The sequence below is a fragment of the Apium graveolens genome, chromosome 3, assembly GCF_009905375.1.
Source record: "Apium graveolens cultivar Ventura chromosome 3, ASM990537v1, whole genome shotgun sequence".
In the NCBI taxonomy this organism is placed as follows: Eukaryota; Viridiplantae; Streptophyta; class Magnoliopsida; order Apiales; family Apiaceae; genus Apium; species Apium graveolens.
The window spans coordinates 137890910-137915140 of NC_133649.1; the positions used below are offsets into that span (position 1 = coordinate 137890910).

Consider the following 24231-nt stretch of genomic DNA (forward strand, 5'->3'; position numbering starts at 1 on the left):
GCAACCAGCCTTGCTTTATTTCTTATAATTATGCCATCACTGTCAGTTTTGTTTATGAACACCCATTTTATGCCAACAATTGATCTGTTCTTTGGTCTTGGCACTGGGGTCCAAACATTATTTCTTTCAAATTCATTTAACTCTTCCTGCATTGCTTGCACCCAATCAACATCTTGAAGAGCTTCATCCACTTTCTTTGGTTCAGTCTGAGACAGAAAGTAATGATAGAGACATTCATTTGATATTGCAGTTCTAGTTCTGACACATGCTTCAGGATCTCCAATTATTAAGTCAGGTGAATGTGATTTGGTCCACTTCCTTGCAGAAGAAAGTTGATTTCTAGAACTGGATCCTCCCGCATGATCCATGCTATCTCCATCAGCATTTTCTGATGCTCCCCCTGTAGTTATGCTCTCTGAGACTTCAGAATTTGAGTTGGATCCTTCAGGATTTAAAGAATCAGAGTTTCCAGAATTATCAGAATTTGGCTCATCAGAACTTGAAGAGCCAGTGACAGGTTGTAATGCTTCTTGAGAGACTTGAGTTGTGGTAGGATCTTCAAATTGCTCCCCCTGAACAGGTGCATTTTCCCTTGGAGTAGTTACCACAGTTTCAATGACATCAGAATTTAACCCGTTAGAACTTATAGGATCAGGATTTAAGCAATCAGAATTTACAGAATCAGAATTTAGATCTTCATTTTCAAATCTCAACTGATCATTGTGGCTCCCTAAATGGTTTAGCATCATCAACTAAGTGAATCCTATGTTGGACAATTGCCGGACTAATTCCTTTAATATCAGAAATACTCCAACCTATGGCAACCTTATTCTCTTTAAGCACAATTAAAAGTTCCTCTTCTTGAGATGGGGTCAAATTAGAAGCAATTATGACGGGAAAAGATTTATTAGGACCAAGAAACTTGTACTTAAGAGTGTTAGGAAGAGGCTTGAGTTCTAATTCTGGTGGACTTGGCTCAACTGGTTCACTAGCCTGATAAAGGGACAAAAGGAGTGGTTCAAGCTCTTGGTTAGTTGTAGGAATAGTGGACTCTAACATCTCATTGACCTTATTAGTGTAATCGGAATCAACCCAATTTTGACCAAAATGATTCAAGCAAAAGTCAAGAGCATCATCGACACTCATGGTTTCAATATCAAGCATTTTATCAATTAAATTAATTTCTATATATTGGTCAAAATAGTCATTGGATTGGTTTCCGACATGAAAAATATTGAGATCAATAGTCATATTTCCAAATGTTAGTTTCATTAAACCATTCCTACAATTAATCAAGGCATTGGATGTTGCTAGAAAAGGTCTTCCTAAAATGATTGGAATTTGATTTTTAGGATTTTTGACCGGTCCAGTTTTTATGACCACAAAATCAATGGGAAAAACAAAATCACCAACCTTAATCAACATGTCTTCAATTATTCCCTTAGGACTTTTGATAGAACGGTCAGCTAATTGAAGTGTGACATTGGTCTTTTGAAGTTCACCTAGACCTAATTCTTGGTAGACAGAATACGGAAGAAGATTCACACTAGCACCTAAGTCAAGTAAAGCTTTGTCAACAAATGTGTTGCCTATGACACAAGAAATAGTAGGACAACCGGGGTCCTTATATTTCACGGGAATTTCATTTGAGAGAATTGAATTAACTTGAGATGTCAAAAAGGCTTTCTTAGGAACATAAGTGGTTCGTTTATGAGTACACAACTCTTTTAGAAACTTAGCATATGAAGGAATTTGTTGAATGGCATCTAAAAGAGGAATGTTGACCTTAACTTGCTTGAAAACTTCTAGGATCTTGTCTACTTGAGCCGATTGTTTGTTCGAAATAAGTTGTTGAGGATACGGAGCTTTCGGCGTAAAGACTCTTTCGTTGGACAAATCGGGGCTAGGTTTCGAAGATGGTGCAATCGAATGAGGTGTTTCGCTAGACTCGAAATTCTCTGGTTGCTTCGAGTGATGTAGACTAGGACTCAAAGGTGAGGGATTAGGTTTCGAACTCGAATTCTCTTCTTCATTAGCATCAACACCAACTCGATTTCTCACTTGATTTCCCGAGCGTAGAGAGATGATGGCGTTCACATCATGAGGTCTTTGATTAAGCGGAAATTTAGGATTCACCTCGGGTTGACTTGGAAACTTATTCTTCTCGCGCTCACAAATCGTGTTAGCTAATTGACTCATTTGAACCTTTAACTTAGATATGGCTTGGGCATTGGAATTCAATAATTGCCTATCTTGGGTCATGGTTTGCATGAAGGCTTGTTGAGATTGAGTCAAATTAGTTTGAGATTTTAGCAAAGCCTCAATACTCTTTTCTAAGGAGTTAAGTCTCTTATCCGAATCATTAAACCCGGGAGGATTCAAAGGTGCTTGAATTGGGTTTGGATAAGTATTTTGACTAGAAGTGGGGTAAGAGTTTGGATTAGGCTTTTGAAATGTGGGTTGTGGAGATTGGTAGTTTTGGCCTTGGGTCCATGAGAAATTCGGGTGGTTCTTCCACCCGGGATTGTATGTGGGTGCAAAAGGGTCATTCCTAGGTCTAGGTTGAAACATAGCATTCACTTGCTCAAACTCTTGAAAGTTTTGAGGTCCATGACTATGAGAGTTATAGTTCGCACACATAGACGCATTGGAAGGGGCATTAGTGGTTTTTAAAGCTTCTAATCTTCTAGTGAGAGTAGCTAACTTCGCTTCGGTTGCTATAAAATTACCAACTAAATGCAAGCCTTTTTTAGCTAATGAACCGAGTGTTTCATTGCGCTTACTAGGCTCCCTATTTAGCTCCCTAGTAGACTCCCACAACATGGTCTTTTCTGCTAGTTCCTCAAAAAACTCCCAACCCTGATCCTCGTCATTTTCCATAAATTTCCCTTGACACATAGAATCTAACAACGTGGTTGTAGAACTATCTAAGGCCTCGTAAACAATCTTACAAAGTCTCCACTTTTCTATTCTATGGTGGGGACCTTGGGACAAAAGATTTTTAAATCTATCAAAATATTTCCAAAAAGACTCGTTTTCCTTTTGATGAAATTGATTAATCTCATTTGTAAGTCTCGTAGTCTTATGATTTGGAAAATATTTTTTTAGAAAAATGACTACGAATCCCTCCCAAGTTGAAATAGAATTAACAGGTAGGCTATATAACCATTTTTTAGCATTTTCTTTAAGTGCGAAATTGATTAGTCTAAGCCTAATGGAATCCTCGGTTAATTGTTGGAGTTTTTGTAAGGCACAAACCTCCTCGAATTCATGAATAATAAGATACAGATCCTCACCTTCACTCCCGGTAAATATAGATAACATGCTAATGTGATGACCTTTACTTTCAAAATTATTACCATTAACCGGTGGGAGAGTAATACAAGAAGGCTGGGCCGAACGGGCGGGGTAACAACGATCCTTAAGAGAAACTGCCATGTTTATTACGGGTTCAAGAATTTCTACGGGTTCGGATTCCGATGAGGAAGTACGCTCAATTGGTCTCACTAACCTAGAGGAATTATCTCTAATCCACTTAGTACGCATAAACAAGATAAGAATCAAGTATCAAATAAGTGCTAGAATTTAAAACACGCAAAAGAAAGGGTGAAAAATCGAAAGAAACATTCTAAATCTAGGGTTCCCTAAAAATTCTAGACTTGCTCCTAACAAAAAGATATTACTAAAAGTCACAAAACTAAAAGCATTCTATCTGATTGGCCAGGTAGGTGCAAACATTTCCAAGAGGCTAAACACCAGCATAGTCACCAATCTAAATGGCCAGGTAAGCTTTCGCTAGCCTAGACACCAAAGAATGAATACTTAGAGATTTATTTGTTTTAGGTTTTCTTCCTAGTTGAGCGCGAAGTCCTAGGGGCTAATGTCTACTTAATTTTATTAAAAAGGCTATGGTATGCAAAATGATGGATTTAATGGTTGTGGGCCAAGGAAAGAGTGATGAAATCCCTCCCCTTATCTTGTGATGTGGTTTTGCCCTTAAAGTTTATTTAAATGATGCAACACACAATGAGATATAAAAGCGATAAACAATTATGGATGCTTACACTACGCGTCCTAACTAAAGAAAAGAAGAAATTTAACATACATTGGGTCCTCCAGCAATCACCACAATTTATAAGGTACGAAAAATTAAAAACAAGAAAATAAAATCTAAGATGATGTGCTCCTAGGTGAACAAATGCATGATGCAACAATTAAGTATTTAACTAACTAATTTTTTTTTATTTTTTTGAATTTTCATTTTTTTGTGATTTTTTTTACTATTGAAAAATATGATAAGAGAGAGAGATACAGGTTACCCAAGCAAGCTTCCAAAAATTCCTTCGAACCTCGGCAATTTTCGGAGTTCCAACGAGCTTTCCAAATCTTCAATTTTCTAAAAAAAAAAATTAAACAAAGAGAGCAAGTAAAACTAATTCGAAAGATTAAAAATTAAGGTGCGAAAAATAATTATAGTCCCCGGCAGCGGCACCAAAACTTGATGTGCTAAAAATAAACATTTTAAATTGCAAGTGCACAATTTTCGTTTTAATATTTTAGATTCGTTCCACAGGGACTTTATATTTTTCGCAACTCCCTAATAATTAATTTAGGCGAACTAGACAAGATTTGTTTGGAGAGTTTTGGTTTTGGTAAAACACTGATTACAAATTAATAAATAACTACGTTAATCTAAATGAACAGATCTAAATTAACGAACCAAGACAATAAATTATTAACCTATCGACTTGTGTACTAGAGATGAATTATCCTAAATGGACCAGCAATGTTAAAACATACCAAACTAGAATTAAAGGAGGATCTCCCAACACGAAAAGAAATTGAACAAAGAAAATGGACTAGCCCAATAACTAAGGAAAGACACCTGCTAATTAATATAACTAAAAATTAACTATGAGAGCATTGTGCTGATGAGACAAAATAACTAGAATTGATGAGTATTAACTATACTAATTAACAATAGAAACATTAACTACTAGATCACATAAAAATTAATTAAGCAAATTAACTACAACTTGTAACTACGGGCTAGACAAAGAGAATACTATATAATTAAAAATGGGCCTAAACCAGAAACTAAAGGAATAAAAATCTACTTGACATTAACTCATGACATAAAACCATCAAAATTAAAAGGTATTAACTATGCTAATTAAGGTCATAGAAGAATTAATTAAAATTACACTAACACTAATTCAGATACCATAATTACGACCTACACATGAGAGTAATGAATTAGTAGAACATGGGCTAGATTAAAGATGGGCTCCTAAATAGCTAAATAATTATTATTGGGCTCTAGACTAGCAAGTGGGTTATCCAATTTATCAAATCAGATCTGCTAAGCGTGACAAGTGAAACTAAAAACTAGAAAAATAAAACTTAATTTGTACGAAGTTAAGAACTAAAAGAAAAAGGAAAAAAACAAACAAATAAAGCATGATATAAACTATAGGTGGCTATTTAGAAACTTGAAAATAAAATATTGAAAGCAAATGATTTGGTAACCTGGAAAAGTAAATAATAGAAGCATAATATAATAGGTGAGTAATGCAGCATACCCCGACTCAAAACTGGTTTGTCCCGGAGCGATGAAGTCTTTCGCCGAAAACAGTGAGAAGAGTATCAATTGACACAAACGACTATAGAAGCTAGATCTTAAAATTTAAAATATTAATTTTAACATATTCTAAAATAGATCTAGAACATTAATTCAATAATAAATCTAATTTAAAGGGCTCCTTTCGTATCTCCAAGTATGTAACTTGTGCGACATTAAAAGATATCATAACCCAATATAAAAATAACAAGACATAAAAGTAGAGGTGAAAATATAATAAAAAGGCTTGAATAACATTAATTGAAGAGAGTGTTTACAAGAGAGCAACTACAATGGAAATGAAAACTAGATCTAGAAATTGAAAAGAGAGGCTACTACTAAAACTAGGGTAAACTAAGATGTAACTAGGTGATGAATACAAGGGGGAATGGGGGTATTTATAGCTAAAAATTAGGGTTTAGGGTAGAGTTGGGTGAATCTTGGCCATCCAAGTGAGATGGGTGTTTTGTTGATCTTGACCCTCGATTTCCATTAACTCTTTCTTTTGGCCTTTTCTCCAAGTTGCTTGGTAATATTATGTTTCTTCCATTTTTGTCCTTTTCTCCTTTTTTTCTTCACATTTCTCATTTTTCCAAATATCTACAAAATGATGAGAATGCAACAAATTAATTTATTTAAAATATGAAAGCGAGCAATAAATAGGTATGAAATTATGCAAAAATATGTGATTATCACATACTTCACCCGTCGAGGGGATCTTATCTCGATTAGGGCTCGTATCTTGGCGGGGTTGGCCTCAATGCCTCTATGGTTGATAATAAATCCTAAAAACTTCCCTGATTCGACCCCAAACACACATTTCTAGGGGTTGAGCTTCATCCGGTACTTCCTTAGGATCTGCAACATTTCTAATAGGTGGCGGACATGATCCTTTGCTTCCTTTGAATTAAAAAGCATAACATCTATATAGGCCTTCATGGTTTTTCCCAACTAATGTTTGAACATCTTGTTCACCAACCTTTGATACGTTGCTCCAGCGTTAAGGAGCCCGAAGGGCATCCCGATGTAACAGTAGAGGCCCCGATCAGTAATAAAAGATGTGTGCTCCTGATCTGGCCCATACAGGGGGATTTGGTTATATCCTGATTAAGCATCCATAAAGCTAAGTAGTGCGTGCCCAGTTGTGGAATCAACCAGCTGGTTGATTCGGGATAGAGGAAAACTATCCTTCGGGCAAGCTTTATTTAGGTCGGTGAAGTCCACACATGTCCTCCATTTTTAATTTGGTTTCTTGACAAGCACTGGGTTGGCCAGCCACATGGGGTAGAAGGCTTCCCTCACAAGCCATGCCTCCATCAGTCTATCCACCTCATCTCTGAGGGCCTCTGCCTTCTCTCCACTAATCGGCCGCCTCTTCTGTCTGACCCCTTCTTTTTCAGCTCCAAGTTGAGCCAGTGGCATATAATATTCAGGATAATCCCTATCATATCAGAGTGTGACCATGCAAAGACATCCAAATTTTTCCTCAGGATTCGGGCTAGATCCTCCCTCAAGTCAGGACTTAAGTTAGAGCCTATTCTGAGTACCTTGGAGGGATCATTTGGGTCTACCAAGATCAGGATTGTGTCCTCTGCGGCCCCAGCCCTCTCAACCATTAGGGGCATTCTCGGGTCTAAGTCTTCTCGAGCCTCACTAGATTCTCCCACTTCCGTGATTGTCAAACCTTCTGTATCCTCGGGCTCAGGCTGGTGAGCTCGAGCCGGATTTATCAAGCATTCAGAGGTCGTAGTGACAGTGCGAGTGATTCCGTTGGGCAGATCCATAGTTGTTGTTTCTTCGCGTGCCCACTTCCCTTTCCTGTGTCTTGCACCAATTTGTTCTGGGCTCTCTTCTTCATCACTTGCCTCTTCCACAATCCCTTCTTATATCAACATGATGGGCTGAGAGGCTTCCATTAGCAAGGCCCCTGGGTGCGGTTCCACCTAAATCCCCATATGCTCGAAATAGTTCTTGGGAAATTCCTCGATTGAAATCAGGTTATAAGTCTCGTGTCCCTCAGGACATACTCTCTTCTTGCCCTCAGCCTCTTCCATTAGGACATCGCCTTCACCCGGTTGGACCATTTCCTTTGATGCATTTCCTGACTCGGCCGCCCTGAGTGCCTGGTTGTATCAGACCCTTGATTCGTATTGACGGTTCTTCAAGAAGCCTACCCCTATGGGGGTTAGGAATTTTATCGTCATGTGATGGATCGAGGTCACCATCCTCATTTCCCTCATAAGGGGTCTTCCCACTATAATATTTTATGCACAAGGCTGATCTACAACCGTAAACATAGCGTTCTGGGTGGCCACATGAGGCTCTTCTCCTATGGTCACCGGGAGCCAAATTTTCCCTTTCACTCTGATCGAGTTTCCCGTGAACCCGTTGTTAGGGCGAAAACATGCGCTAATTCACGCAAGTATACGCCTTCGCAAGTAGTATAAGATATAAATCAGATTCGTTCCCATAGAGACTGGTTTAGGTTAAGTTTAATTTATGCACCTATGCAACAATGTATGGTTATCGCTCAATGTTAAGACAAATAACAAATTGGGTTTTGATTAAACTAAGAGATTATACTAAATAACATTAACTAAGAGAATTGAGGTTGAATTACTATATATGACAAACATGGGATTCTAACTTCATTAAATACTTCATTCAATAGCCTTTTCGTTCTTAACCTTAGCATGTGATGGTGATGACACTAATCAGATAACACGAAACTGATAGACGCCAACTTTCGTTGCACGAGTACCATTCTACCAGACATCCACAAAAGAGATAGTAGCTGAATAGGCACCAATTATATTGAGACCCTATATGTCTATAAAATTTGACAACATAACGGTTTAAGCATAAGTTATCTATCTTGATTACATAGGGCAAGTGAAACGGTTAGAGTTACCTACGAATCATGCATACACATACATGAACCTATGCTAGTATGGCAAGTTCTAAACCTCTATATTCACTGTCGCTTCAATAGAGATTAACACGCTATCTTATATGTTAGCTACGCACATAAGACGAATAAGCACAACCAATACTAGGATATCAATCAATCACCACACACCAAGATATCGAAACAATTTAACTATTGAAATCCATAAGTAAATCCACTAGAACCCCATGACAACGATTAGCCCATAATTGAACTCATCGTCACCATGGGTTCCAATGAAAGCATGGTATAAAACTAGGTCTTAATAAACTGAATAATAATTAAAGTACGAATAAACAAGATCTAGGTTCAACAAGAACGAAAACGAGCATCCGAAGTTACAACTAATTCAAAGAATCACAAGTTGAAAATAAGATCTTCTTTTTCGGAGTTGTTATGTGCTTCTAGGTCTTCTCCTTGGTATCCCAATCTTCCAGGATGATGAAAACCTTTTTTTTAAGTATATATACGCCCCTAGTGGACCTGGACCCTTAAAATCGTCAAATTCCACTCAAAAAAGGCTTTTTCAGCGAAATCAGCGACCAGCCGCGCCCTGAGCAGCCGCTCAGCTCTCCTGAGCGGGCGCTCAGCTCCTAGGCGGCCGCTCAGCTCTGCTGAGCGGGCGCTCAGCTATTGACTGGGAAAATTTCTGATGAATCTAGTTTTGGCCATAACTTGAGTTCTACTCGTCAGAATTAGGCGATTCAACTCCCCACGCGAAGCTAACGAGATTCTCTACAACTTGACAATGGACTTGGCTTCCAAATATGATCACTTTTTATCATATTTCCTTTAAAAGCTCTTTTCTTTATTTAACTGATACCTGAAATGCAATAACACAAAAACACATCAAAATACCAACAACTTGAGTCCAAGACACCAATTTAAGCTTGTAATAAAGCATTCCAAGTGGATATAAAATCCACTTATCACACCCCCAAACTTGAATCGATGCTTGTCCTCAAGCATAAATAGACTCAAAACTACATAACAAACCTACGTGAATGCAACTAAATGATAATACAATCGATCCCCTCAGAATAACCATAACCAAATGAATAAGCCAATGCCTCCAAGAATGCAATGACTTTAAACAGAGTTCGAATAAATCCCACAAACCAACTCATAAACCAGAAACGTGCGTGTATGGAATGCTTAACAGATATCTCACGATACTAGATCAATAACCATAACTTATCTATCATCGAAACAATCAAAAGTTTATAAATAGAATAGACAATAAACGCATTATGACTCATAACACCTCCTTTCTACTAGAGTTATACAAGGATTCACACTATTATTGAACACATAGCAAAGATGCTTATTTGATCGTGCAATGAATGAGGTCCCAAAAGACTTATGCAATAATAACCATGTAGCGAGCGTTAGGTTAGCGGATCCCACTCTATAAAAGCCTTAGGTCACCAGGCACAAAGTCCCCTAGAACTTAATAACTCGAGTATTAAAGAGCTCACTCTTGATCAATTATGCATAAACACATACTTTTTTTTCTTTTTTTTTTTTAATAATTTCTGAATGAGTGCGTTTCGCTCCATCTCATTCAACCCTAGACTACTCATAAAAATATTAGCCGGCTACTAGCCATTTGACGCTTAGCTTTACAACAACTAGCAATGAAATCCAAGTTTTTCTTCAGATAAAAAATCAGTGTTTTTACGTCATTACGAGAATATCACAAATTCTAAATATAACCAAGCGATTAAATGTCAATAACAAACAAGTATGATCATGATCTAGATCAAAAGCAACCCTATAAGACTTGTGAAAATATTTGTTTCTGGCATGTAAATCAATTCATTAGGACTTAAACATCCCTCTATTCGTCATCACCACACTCAAATCAACATCAACTTATCAAATATCATAGTTCATCTTAAGGGATCATGCTAAATATGCATGAAAATGCAACTATATGAAATCACATAAAAACAAAAAATATGTCCTATGTGAACATTCATGCAAAAATATGAATGAACTACAACTAAACATGTAACATGAATCTATATGAATCTATATGGACCCACACAAACTAATCCTTACATTATCACCCCCAAACTTAAAATTTTCAATATCCTCATTGAAGGTAATAATAAGGATTTCAGGCATACCTAATTAGCGGAAAGATCACCCTCTCCTGGTGGAGGATCAGGTGGCCAATCAACCTCGCCACTAGTATCTCGGACAACAGTACCGAAAGTGTGTGTCAAATCTTCAGATAAATATCGGTGGATGACATGCATGGCCTCCATATGCCTAATCAATCTTCTATACTGGGAATCACCAACACCTGTCCTGTCAACTACCTGTGGGACATAAAAAGAACCCTGTAAAGGCACGAGAGGATCCATTCGGCCATCCTCTATATCATCAAAAATATATCTCAACCCCTTGTCAGGGGGTGCACCTAAGAATGCATAACCCAAGTGATCTGGCAGAGGGTTGAGCTCAAGTGTAGGAGCTTCTTGAATAAATGGTTCAAAACGCTCCTGAGAAATTTTTAGCTCATGCTAACCCAAGAGAATCGAATGGCAAATCCAACTTCCTCTTCCACGGAGGTGCATTCAAAACCTGCAGTTGTTCTGCTCCTTTCTTATCATCAAGAACTAATTTCCCCATTAAGGATCTCTCTAAAGTCTCTGACTTTGGCAATTGCTCAAGCTCTCAATTTACTACAGAGTCGACCTACTCTACTTTAAAGCACTCCTCTTTAGCTATGGGTAACTTTATTTCCTTGAACACATTAAAAGTGACCTTTTGATCGTAAACCTTCATCGAAAGCTCTCCTTTTTGCACATCAATTATAGTTTGGCCTGTAGCCAAGAATGGTCTTCCCAAGATGATGGGAATCTTCTTATCTTCCTCGAAATCAAGAATTACAAAGTCAGCAGGGTAGAAGAGTTTATCCACCTTGACCAAGACATCCTCCACTATACCTCGTGGATAAGCGATGGAACGGTCAGCTAATTGCAATGACATGTATGTTGGTTTCGGATCAGGCAGACTAAGATTCTTGAAGATAGATAAGGGCATCAGATTGATGCTAGCTCCTAAATCACATAAACACTTGTCGAACGACAAGTTTCCGATGGTGCAAGGAATAGTGAAGCTTCCAGGATCTTTAAACTTCGGAGGCAACTTCTGTTGCAGCACAACACTGCATTCCTCCGTTAGAGCAACCGTCTCTAAGTCATCGAGCTTCACTTTCCGAGAGAGAATACCTTTCATAAACCTCGCATAGCTAGGCCTCTGTTCAAGAGCTTCAGCGAAAGGTATGTTGATATGAAGTTTCTTGAACACCTCCAAAAACTTCTCAAACTGCTTATCCAGCTTTTTCTTCTGCAACCTCTTAGGAAAAGGAGGTGGAGGATAGATCTGTTTCTCCCCTGTATTACCCTCAGGAGTAGTGTGTTCCACAGTAGTCTTCCTTGGTTCCACCTCTACTTCCTTCTACACATCTTCTTCAGCCAAAACTTTAGATTCTGGAACTTGAGACTTTTCAGGCTCTTCATCTTGCTGAATTTGGGGGCTTGCAACCTTTCCAGACCTTAAGGTGATGGCATTCACCTATTCTTCAACTTTCCTCTTGCCTGGATTGGCTTCTGTATCACTAGGAAGCGTTCCTGGTGGTCGATTCAATAAGGCATTAGCAATTTGCCATATTTGGTTCTCCAAAGTCTTGATAGAAATAGCCTGGCTTTGGCATATAAGAGCCTGGTTTTTGCACATAAGCCGCAACTCCTCCAATTCAGATTTTTCATTCGAAGATAGTCCTGCATCATGATTTTGTTGTTGAATTTGGAGTTGTGGTTTTGGTGCAATTTGTTGCTGAAAACCAGGAGGGTTGAATAGATTATTTCTAAACTGCTTGAACGGCTGTCGCATAATATTCTGATTGTTGCTCCAAATGAAGTTATGATGATTCCAGTTGTCAGGATGATAAATGGCAGGAACTGGCTGCTGCAATCTCTGAAAGTTGCTCACAAACTGAGCTGAGTCACTAGATATAGCGCATTGCTCTGTCGTATGCGGACCTGCACACAGCTCACAAACACTAATTATCTGTTTAACACCATAGTTAGCTAGAGAATCGATCTTCATAGATAACGCCTTCAGTTGAGCAGTGATAGCCGTAGATGTATCCACTTCAAGAACTCCTAATACCTTTCCCTGTGGACATCTCTGGGTTGGATAATGATATTCATTAGCAGCCATCAATTCAATTAGATCATAAGCTTCCTTATAGCTCTTTGCCCATAATGCTCCACCTGCTGCTACATCGAACATGGGTCTGAACTTTGCTCCCAACCCATTGTAAAAACAATTGATGATCATCCAATCAGGCATTCCATGATGAGGACACTTCCTAAGCATCTCCTTGTAGCGCTCCCAAGCTTCATATAAAGATTTTCCTGATTGCTGCGCAAATTGAGTAAGAGCATTCCTGATTGCAGCTGTCTTGGCCATAGGGAAGAATTTAGTAAGAAACTTCTGAGCAAGATCTTCCCAAGTAGTAATCAAACCAGCTGGTAGAGAGTGTAACCAGCTCTTAGCCTGGTCCCTCAGAGAGACTGGGAAAAGTCTCAGCTTAATAGCATCTTCAGAAACACCATTGAACCTGAAGGTGTCGCAGATCTCTATGAAATCCCTAATGTGCGTATTGGGATCTTCCATTGGAGAACCCCCAAACTGGACTGAATTCTGCACCCATTGAATTATGCCAGGCTTGATCTCAAAGGTATTAGCTATGATAGTTGGCCGGACAATGCTAGATTGAATGTCATTGACCTTGGGTTAAGAAAAATCCATCAAGGCTTTCATTCGTGCTGCTGGATCTCCCATTGTAATGAGTACCTGAAACACAAACAAATAAACCGTGAAAGTAAAAGAATCCAAGTCAGTGAACTTTAACGACCACTGATGACAAGCACATAAACTAAAAATTAACACCGAGTCCCTGGCAGCGGCGCCAAAAACTTGTTAGGGCGAACACACGCGCTAATATTCACGCAAGTATACGCGTTAGTAAGTAGTATAAGATATAAATCAGATTCGTTCCCACAGAGACTGGTTTAGGTTAAGTTTAATATATGCACCTATACAACAATGTATGGTTATCGCTCAATGCTAAGACAAATAACAAATTGGGTTTTGATTAAACTAAGAGATTATACTAAATAACATTAACTAAGAGAATTGAGGTTGAATTACTATATATGAAAAACATGGGATTCTAACTTCATTAAATACTTCATTCAATAGCCTTTTTGTTCTTAACCTTAGCATGCGATGGTGATGACACTAATCAGATAACACGAAACTGATAAACGCCAACTTTCGTTGCACGAGTACCATTCTACCAGACATCCATAAAAGAGATAGAAGCTGAATAGGCACCAATTATATTGAGACCCTATATGTCTATAGAATTTGACAACATAACGGTTTAAGCATAAGTTATCTATCTTGATTACATAGGGCAAATAAAACGGTTAGAGTTACCTATGAATCATGCATACACATACATGAACCTATGCTAGCATGGCAAGTTCTAAACCTCTATATTCACTGTCGCTTCGATAGAGATTAACACGATATCTTATATGTTAGCTACACACATAAGACGAATAAGCACAACCAATACTAGGATATCAATCAATCACCACACACCAAGATATCGAAACAATTTAACTATTGAAATTCATAAGTAAATCCGCTAGAACCCATGACAACGATTAGCCCATAATTGAACTCATTGTCACCATGGGTTCCAATGAAAGCATGGTATAAAACTAGGTCTTAATAAACTGAATAATAATTAAAGTACGAATTAACGAGATCTAGGTTCAACAAGAACGAAAACGAGCATCCAAAGTTACAACTAATTCAAAGAATCACAAGTTGAAAACAAGATCTTCTTTTTCGGAGTTGTTCTGTGCTTTTAGGTCTTCTCCTTGGTATCCCAATCTTCCAGGATGATGAAAACCCTTTTTTTAAGTATATATACGCTCCTAGTGGACCTGGACCCTTAAAATCATCAAATTCCACTCAAAAAAGGCTTTTTCAGCGAAATCAGTGACCAGCCGCGCCCTGAGCGGCCGCTCAGCTCTCCTGAGCGGCCGCTCAGCTCTCCTGAGCGGGCGCTCAGCTCCTGGGCGGCCGCTCAGCTCTGTTGAGCGGGCACTCAGCTATTGACTGGGAAAATTTCTGATGAATCTAGTTTTGGCCATAACTTGAGTTCTACTCGTCAGAATTAGGCGATTCAACTGCCCACGCGAAGCTAACGAGATTCTATACAACTTGACAATGGACTTGGCTTCCAAATATGATCTCTTTTTATCATATTTCCTTTAAAATCTCTTTTCTTCATTTAACTGATACCTGAAATGCAATAACACAAAAATACATCAAAATACCAACAACTTGAGTCCAAAACACCCATTTAAGCTTGTAATAAAGCATTCCAAGTGGATATAAAATCCACTTATCACCAGTACAGGTATCCACCTGTCGAGGTTAATTCTCTATCCAGCAATCCTAGCTTCTTCTAGGCATCATAAGTCAAAATATTAGTCGAGCTTCCGGTATCCACCATTGCTTGGTGAACATTCACCATCCCAATCTTCATTTTTATGACCAGGGCATCTGTATGAGGGTAATGCACCCATTTGGCATCGTTCTCCCTAAACACGATGTCATCAGCCTCCCTTTCAAAGAGCTCCGGTGGCCTCTGACTCAGATGGTTGACGTTAGTGAGGGGCTTATCCTTTGCTTCCCAGGCAAAATTATCCATTGCCTTCCGACTGTCTCCACCAATGTGAGACATGCCTAGAATAATATGAATGCTACCAGCCCGAGGTACCCTCTCTTTGTCTTTTGGGGGTGGAGGAGGGATGGTATGATAATCAGTCCTGTGCTTTCGAAACTCCTTGACAACCCACTCTTTAAGCTTCCATTGTCTTATTAATGTCTCGATTCATCCTTCAATTGTCTATAATCAGTTATATCGTGCCCTGTGACCTCGTGGTATGCGTAATACTTCGAAGTGTCCCTCTTGTTATAGTCTGTGAGAGGGACTGCCTTCCTGAATACCCCCTTCCCAGCATAGGTAGTATATATATGGTCGATAGAGGCTACTAGAGGGGTGTGTGTCTGCCATTTGCTTTTATAAGGACTCCCCGAATCTTTGCCTGTCTCTTTACCTCAGGTAGACTTTTTGGGGCTTGAGCTACGTCGATACGTCTTTCTCCTCTCATCAAGGCTTGAAGACCGGTCTCTCTTATCTCGATAGTTCTCACTGATTTTCAGCTCTCTCATCGACTTCTCTACCCTCTTAAAGGGTTCAGCTTGCTCATTAAACTCGGACAAGGTTCTCGGCTCACTCTCCTGGAGGCTCTTCCAGAATTTCGACCCTTCTTTCAACCCTGCAATCAAGAATGGTCTCCTCACTGGCTACCCTCACCTTGGGAACTTCGGCGTTGAACCGAAGAAAGTATTCTGCTAGGGGCTCCCCCTCCCTTTGCTTGATGTTGGCTAACGTGGCCACATGAGGTGAGTAGTGGAGGGTGGACTGAAATTATCTGACGAACAGGTCCTCCAATTGCCACCATGTCCTTATGCTAGCAGGCCCCAACTTGGAGAACCATTGTTGGGCACTACCTCTGAGTGACGCCACGAAGAGTCTGCAGCGGGTCATCTTCGGCACATAATAGACTTCGATCTCAGTGTTAAATTGTATAAGGTATTCTGCCGGGTCGGCTTCGCTGTTGAATAGAATGTCGGGGTTGTGCCTAAATACCCGAGGCAGGGGGGATGATCGAATGGCAGCCGTGAACGGAGAAGGGGCAACTGAGCTTGGGGGTCCTCTCTTCTCTCGCTTCATCTCATCTAAGATCCTCCTCAGGTATCTTACTCTAACAACTTCTCCTTCTCTGTCACCACCCACGTTACTCGAATGTTGTGAGCCTTGAGGTCGCTCGTGGCGTCCTCCTCCACCAGCTCGCACTTGTGACTCCTCTTCATGATTGTCTCTGCGTCTACATCGCTCCTCCCTCCGGGGTGAGGTGTGCTACCGTTTTTCGGGAGGGGTCGCCGCACGCTCTCTTTTTGAGCCTCTCTGATCCATGGGCTCTTTTTCTTCTCTATCTTTCTTGCAATTCTCTAACTTAAGCCTAAGGTCGTGCTCGCTTATCATTTTACCCACACGGTCTAACACTCTAGTCGACCTTGCCTCAGATGAAGCTAGCTTCTGCCCCGATCTCTTAGAGATCTGGCTGCCCCACTCATCATGACCTTGGGGTATATCTTCCTCTTCATGCGATGCCTCTTTTTCTGCTTGGTCTCAGTTGCCGCGTCATCAAAATCGTGGATCAGCCTCTTTTGAGGACCTTTGCCCTTCCAGCTACGCTGAGAGACCTTGAGGCGGCGCGCCTTACGCTTGGCATTCTGGACCGAGCTTCTCTCTACCCTTGACATTCGGGTGTTAATCTGATTCATCTGATTGGCTAGCCCTTCGAGATACGTCATGACCGCATGCCCATCCATGGTTACGATTAGTGGAGGTGGCGCCTGATTCTCTGAGGGCGTGCGCTCGATCTCGTTCTGGTCGTTCTTCTTGCCCCCGCTTCCAGGTGTCGCCGCTTGTTTGCCTTCTTTGGTCATCACTTCACCATAAGATGAAATACCCCATCCTTCTAGCACCAATTGTTATAGGGAGCATTTTGTATAACAGTGTTGCGGAGGTTAATGGGTGGAACAAGGATCAAGGACGATGTTTAAAGGCGGAGGAAGGTTATGTATGGTGGTGGTTGAGCTTGTATGTTGACTCCTTAAGAAAGAATAGGTTTGTTATTCTCTATCAAGTGTCGACTCATGTCTCATACAAGTGCCTACGTACCCTATTTATAGGGATCAAGCCTCACGTAGTTCTTGGGGAACAAGTCACGTAAGCTAGGGTTAGGGTTCTCCAACCCGTGCAGCCCAAGTCAACGATAAAGTCAGGCCTTCAGCCAATTAGTCACGTAAATCTCGACTGGCTCCACACGCTTCCTACAATCTCGCGGAATCTCCGTATTTCTTCCCGTAATTGTAGGAATAACCAGTGCAGCCCTAAAATCTACGAGCAACTCAGTCATCTATGAGTCACTTTCCATGTTGCACACAAAGTCCTTTGATGCGGGGCGGCCTGGTCACCTCGGCCCCCACCGCCTTCCTTTTCGAGTACTACAATGTTACCTCTATTTTCATAAGATGTGGGCTCATGGGCCCAGTCCGCGTATGGGCACCTAAGCCCAGCCCGCGTGTGGGCAACCGAGCCCAGCTCGAGTGCTGTCACCTGAGCCCATCTCGCGTGAAGTCACACGAGCCCACCTCGCGTGTGGACACCAGATGGCAAGTGTGAGCCTACCTTACAAGTGTGAGCCCAGCTCGCGTGTGGGCACTTGAGCCCAGCTCGTGTATGAGAGCCCAGATGACAAGTGTGAGCCCACCTTACATTTGTGAGCCCAGCTCGCACGTGCTGGCCCAAGTCATATTAATCCACGATTCCAACCCACACATAAAAGCCCAGCCATTCAATATTCCCATGGGGACCTATTTAGGGCCCATGACCAAAAGCGGGCATAACAACCAGTATATGTAGATGATATATTATTAGCAAGAAATGACAAAGATATGTTGAACAATATCAAGTTGGAACTCAGTAACAAGTTTAAGATGAAAGATATGGATGAAGCCTCATATGTTTAAATAATCCAAATAATAAGGGTTATAAAGAATAGAACTCTTTGTTTGAATCAAGAGAGGTATCTACATAAAGTGCTTAATTGATTTGGGATACAAAATTGCAGTCTGACGCTAACCCCGTTAGTGGAAAATAAACGATTAACACATAGTAAGGATCCTGAACATGGGCAGCAAGCACTAGATATGCATACACGCAAGCGGTTGGAAGTTTTGTGTATGATATACTGTGTACTCGACCTGACTTGGCGTATCATATTAGTCTAGTAAGTAAATACTAAAATAATCATAATCAAGACCATTGGGAGACTGTCGAAAGGATAATTAATACATAATGGGTATGTTGCACCAAAAGTTAATTTATCAAATAAAGAAGCCAATGGTTATTAGATACTCCGATTCGAATTTTGGAGGTGATAAAGATGATGGAAATCAACTTTGGGATACATATTTATTTTCTATGGAGCTGTCATAAGTTGGGGAGGTAAGAAATAATGATGTGTTGCTAGATACACACAAGAAGCTGAATATGTAGCATGTAGCGTGTAGCATGTTTGTTACCCCAGTTGTTTGGATAAGACGATTTTTACTTGAATTAAATCTTAATTTAGTAAATAGACTTATTGAGATTTTTTTTTGATAATAAGTCAACTATCTGTTTGATTTAAAGTGGTGCAAATAGTTTGAGGGGATAACATATCAATATACAAAATCATTTATATTCATGATGTTGTAGTGAAAAAGAAGGAAGCGAAAGTAACATATATTCTTACTAGTATATGATACCGGATCTTTTAACAAAAGGTATTCCTATAGAAAGATTTGTCAAACATGTTGGGTTAATGGGAATTATAAACATTTAGGTCCGGGTACTCCGAAAAACGTGGCAGTGATAGTAATATTTTGAAAAATATGTCAAGTGGGAAATGATAATTTACTTTTATATTAAAATAAAAGAATACATTATATTGATTATTTTGGAATTATAAAATAAATATATTTATGTGTATTAATATATTAATGTGTATCAAATATTGATTGAGTTAATTATGAGGGCACTTTCTTTTTGGACATAGAGATGTGTTGATGTTGCCTATATGTTGTGGTTCATACCATTTGGAAAAAGCACTGAAAAACCTGATAATCAACACATTCGAAATCCCAAAAATAACACTCCTTTTTCTTTCTCCATATACATATACATGTATATTGTTATACCAATTTATTTCAGTGATATCAGAGCTGTGGTTATGACGGTCCATGATAATTTCAAATGGACTCCCATATGGGCATATAAAGTGGCAGATAGGCTTCCTTGAGATGGGCTTAAGGGGGAGGCAGATGGGCCTTCCAGTATGGGTCTAGGGGAGGCAGATAGTGAGATGAACTTCGAGTATGGGTCAAAGAGGAGCTAGATGACACTGAAAGAGGCATATCTGATAGGTGTTCTTGATGTGTGAAGGGGCAGATTGTTAGAAGTTGTCCTACATCATTTGCGGGAGAGGCGGTCTGGTAGTATATAAGCAGCCAGATAACTCCATCTGTGTGAGATTTTTTGGGATCTGCTCGACAGTAAATTCATGTGGGATTGATTCAAAACGGAAAATATCATACTAATGTGAAGTTAAACCCTATTTTGCAAGCCCAACGGGGACCATGGCGAATGTTGAAATGATACATATAAACGTATGAAAAAGAATGATACATCCCAATATTTAAACGTGTGAAAACAATGATACATCTAGACATTAGATGAGATTTAAGATATGATAAACATTTAGATAAGGTAAGATATACTCCCTCCATCCCTCTCAATTCTTTATATTTGGGGGATGGGGGCTCGGCACGCACTTTAATGCTTTTATTAAATGTAGTTGCATAAATCTTTAATTTTTTTTTTCTAAATAAAATTATAATGCTTAATTTTTTAGACAAAAAAAGAAAAGTTTAAAAATAAATTACGAAAATATATTTTATAGTTGCCTTAAAATGCGTTTCATGTTAGTGTATACTGAAAATATTTATTTGAAGTATGTACATTTATTTCTGGCCAGTTTATTTGAGAATCATTTGAATGTTTACATGTTGTCTAATATTATATATTGTGAACAATCTAGTATCAAATGGGATACAGAATATTAGATTGTTAAATACGGTTATATAATATAATAAGGTTCACAGCACAGGTGGTGTTGGACAATCCACTAGTATGGCTGTAGTATTATTTAGATTAGTTTATATTGACTAATAAATAACACTAGTATACTTTGTGTATATTGAACAGGATCAAATTTAGAATTGTTCCCTTAATACTGATTAAGAAGGAGAACTAAGATTCTATGTTATTATTAATGCTTAGGTTCTTAATCCGGAAATAGTAAATGACATGTGTATATTATTTACATGCTTTGATTTATATATGAAATAATTCTTTTGAATTATATCATTATATTTTGGGTGATGGAATTATATACATGGTGGATATTATTTATTGAAGGAATTCATGTCCTGATAATATTCGGGTTAATGATGTCCCCTTGAAAGCTCAAAAAGATTTAATTATGTGAAACCCTGCAGGTGGAATTTATTCTGGCATAATTAAATAAAGGTTGAGTGGATGATCAAGGATAAAAGATATTAATTAAATAAATTATCAGTAATATATTTAATTAATGGACATATGATATTTTAAACATGGGGAATTTAATAAGAAAATAATATTGGAACCGAATTAATTAAATTACGGTATTAGGAAAGGTAGTGCAAATATTAATTCTTTAGTGGATTGAATTAATATTTAATTACATTGGGCTAGGCTCAAGATGTAATTAGAAGGCCCAACCTAATTATCCATGGTCCATATTGTAGCCTATATATATTCTTATTCTCTTCTTGCTTGGGATTGTGTGAAAACATATTGTAGCCACCAAGGAGCAAGAAGAGAGGATAACTTGAGAAGACGGAGGCCATATTTCGCTCAAGGGAATTTGGGAATACAATAGAAGAGCGTGGAATCAACCATTAACAAGGTAATCCTCTTTTCGTAATCTTTATCGTAAAACGTAGTAACACCCTAAGTCCGTGGTTCCTAACAATTGGTATCAGAGCCTGGTAATGGGTTCTACGTTTTATGATATAATGTCCATGTCGTAATTATATATGCGTGTATATAATGTTTTGCTTGTATTGGTTTTGATGCAGGTTGTTAATTCACTATTATGGCCATGTATATTTTAATTATGTGTTTGGATCTCACGTGGTTTAATCGTGGTTAATTTTTGTTTTGGTTTCCGCGTGGTTTAATCGTGGTTGTAATTTACACGAGGGTTGATCGTGTTAGAATTAATTTTACAAAATTAGTTTTGTATTAGATCTATTTTTTTGTAATTGTTCCGGGTATTTTGTAATAGTTATGTGCGATCGGAAATCAATTCCGGTAGTTTTTTGTTCCGCTGTGCGATTACAAGGGGCTGCTGTTGATGTTTGGATCAAACAAAATCAAAACAAAACGCACAGAAAAGCAACAGGCGCGTGCACTGCGGCCGCTGCGGCCGCTGCGGCTGCTGGGGCCGCTGCGGCAGCTGGGGCTGCTGGGGCTGCTGGGGCTGCTGGGGGCGTCGGGACGCGCTTGGGGCAGATTTTTTTCAGAGCTGGATTTTTTTTCAAGGGCCATAATAGTGGAAAATTTATTTTAATTTTTTCCATTAAATTTTAATTATTGCTTTAATTTATTGATTATGTATGTCATTAATTATGTGTGTAATTCTTTTAAAATTGCATGTTTAACTTAATTAGGACGACATGGACATAAAATTTATTTATTGCTTTAATTAAATTTTATATGTTGCTAAAATTATGTGTGTATTTTGAATGCATGATTAGACATAATTATAACAACATAGGGCCCTATTTAATTTTAAAATTCCTCAATTTTAATTAAAAAAAATTCTAAGTGGGAGAGGAAATTAATATGAAATTAAATCCCATGGTCTCCATTATTGGTTGTAGGTAATTTAACATAAAGACGAATATAAATTATATATACGTCGCCCATCGTGGCATGTAATTTATGGTGTCTAGAATGTTATAGAAATTACTAGAACAAACTTCTTAAATTAATAAATTTTGAAAGGAATAAATACGGATTTTCTTTATTTCTGATTTGGGGCGATTTTGTCAAAAACGGGTTCATCGAACTTGTAAGGTTGTGGGTTTTAAGCGAGATCGATGTGACTCCTTCACTACCTGGAAATCAAACCATTGATGAATATTGAATTGAAGTATTCTATTCAAGGCAAAATTATGAATATTGGAAGGTATACACGCCACCCATCGTGGCGTACCAAGTTCCATAGATTTCAAATAATTTAAGATTTGATGATGGTATACACTTAGCTATGAAAAATAATATAGTCCACCCCAACTTGGCATATTGTTTAGTAATAGGACCGAAGTAACGTTTAAACAAAATTAGGTGGTATACATGTCACACATCGTGGCGTACCAGAAGCTTATGGTGTTTAGATGTTAGTGCATTAAATTTTAATAATTGTTAGAGGAATCAATAGATCTTAATAATTAATGCACCCTTATTTATGTGATGTTTTTATGCATGATTCTCAGGATAAAATGGGTTTTAATCCACTATTCACCATACTTAAGGATAACAAACTTACCGGACCTAACTATATTGAATGGAAACGAAATTTGGACATTGTGTTGACTGCTGAGGAGTACAAGTTTTGCACTTATGAACCCAAGCCTGAACAGCCTGCTGCTGATGCTCCTGAAGATGAGAAAGAGTATTATAAATGGTGGATTAAGGCTGATGAGATGTCGCGATGTTACATTCTGGCAGCAATGTCGGGTGTTTTGCAGCATCAGCATCAGTCTATGGCCACTGCTTCGGATATGCTCTTTAATCTCAAGGAACTTTTCGGAGATCAGAATAGGGCTGCTAAGCAAGTAGCCATGAAGGCTTTAATGAACACTCAGATGGCTGAAGGCACACCTGTAAGGGATCATGTTCTCAAGATGATGTCGCATCTGAATGAGATAGAGATCCTTGGTGCTGAACTTGACGGGGAAACCCAGATTGACATTATCCTTATGAGCTTGTCCAAGAGTTTTGAGCAGTTCCACTTGAATTACAATATGAACAAGAGGCAGTATAGTCTCAGTGGAACTGCTGACAGAACTTCAGGCAGCTGAAGGATTATTTCGGCAGAGTGTTCAAGTGAATGTGGCTGAGAAAGGTTCTTCCTCTAAGCCGAAAGGTATTAAGAAGAAGAAAAAGGCTGAGACACAGAAAGCTGTGAAGGCAGTGGGAGTTCAGGGTGGTGTGAAAAAACCTAAGGGAAAGTGATTCAGATACAAACAGTCAGGTCACTGGAAACAGGATTGTCCTCTTCCTAAGAAGACAAACAATACTGGTATGTCTCTTTCTCTAGTTACAGAAACATTTATAGCGGCTATATCTACGAGCACTTGGTGTGTAGATACAGGAGCCACTGATCATGTTTGTAATTCTATGCAGGGGTTCCAACTATCCAGAATGCTTAGAGATGGTGAGATATACGTGTTCATGGGAGATGCTACGAAAGTAGCAGTAGTTGCAGTAGGAGTTATTCATTTATCTTTTGGTTCTGATAGGATTTTGGTTTTGAACAATTGTCTTTATGTACCTTCTTTTAAAAGGAATTTAATTTCGGTTTCTAAACTTGCTTTGGATGGTTATAATGTTTGTTTGGATCGTAATGTTTCTATTATGATGAATAAACGAATTATATGTTCTGGTACATTGCAAGACAATTTGTATAAAATTAATCCTAGTCAACCTGCACTGCAACTGCAATTTAGGGAATTGAACAACACATCTTCTAACTCTACTAAAAGAAAGGAA

At 38.8% G+C, this 24231-nt stretch overlaps 1 protein-coding gene and 1 non-coding gene across 2 annotated transcripts; one reads left to right on the forward strand and one right to left on the reverse strand.

Annotated features, from left to right (window-relative positions):
* Nucleotides 1-717: 717 nt before the first annotated feature.
* On the reverse strand, nucleotides 718-3438 carry LOC141714604 (uncharacterized). The gene has a single exon (XM_074518115.1). The coding sequence runs from the start codon at nucleotides 3436-3438 to the stop codon at nucleotides 718-720; it is 2721 nt and encodes a 906-aa protein (XP_074374216.1).
* Nucleotides 3439-12933: 9495 nt separating this feature from the next.
* Nucleotides 12934-13040, forward strand: LOC141716327 (small nucleolar RNA R71). Its single transcript, XR_012573040.1, has one exon. It is a non-coding gene; the product is annotated as a small nucleolar RNA R71 (small nucleolar RNA).
* Nucleotides 13041-24231: the final 11191 nt, after the last annotated feature.

Bases quoted from the DNA above. Each gene is read 5' to 3' on its own strand.
- LOC141714604 (XM_074518115.1), bottom strand. From the start codon at position 3,438: ATGGCAGTTTCTCTTAAGGATCGTTGTTACCCCGCCCGTTCGGCCCAG.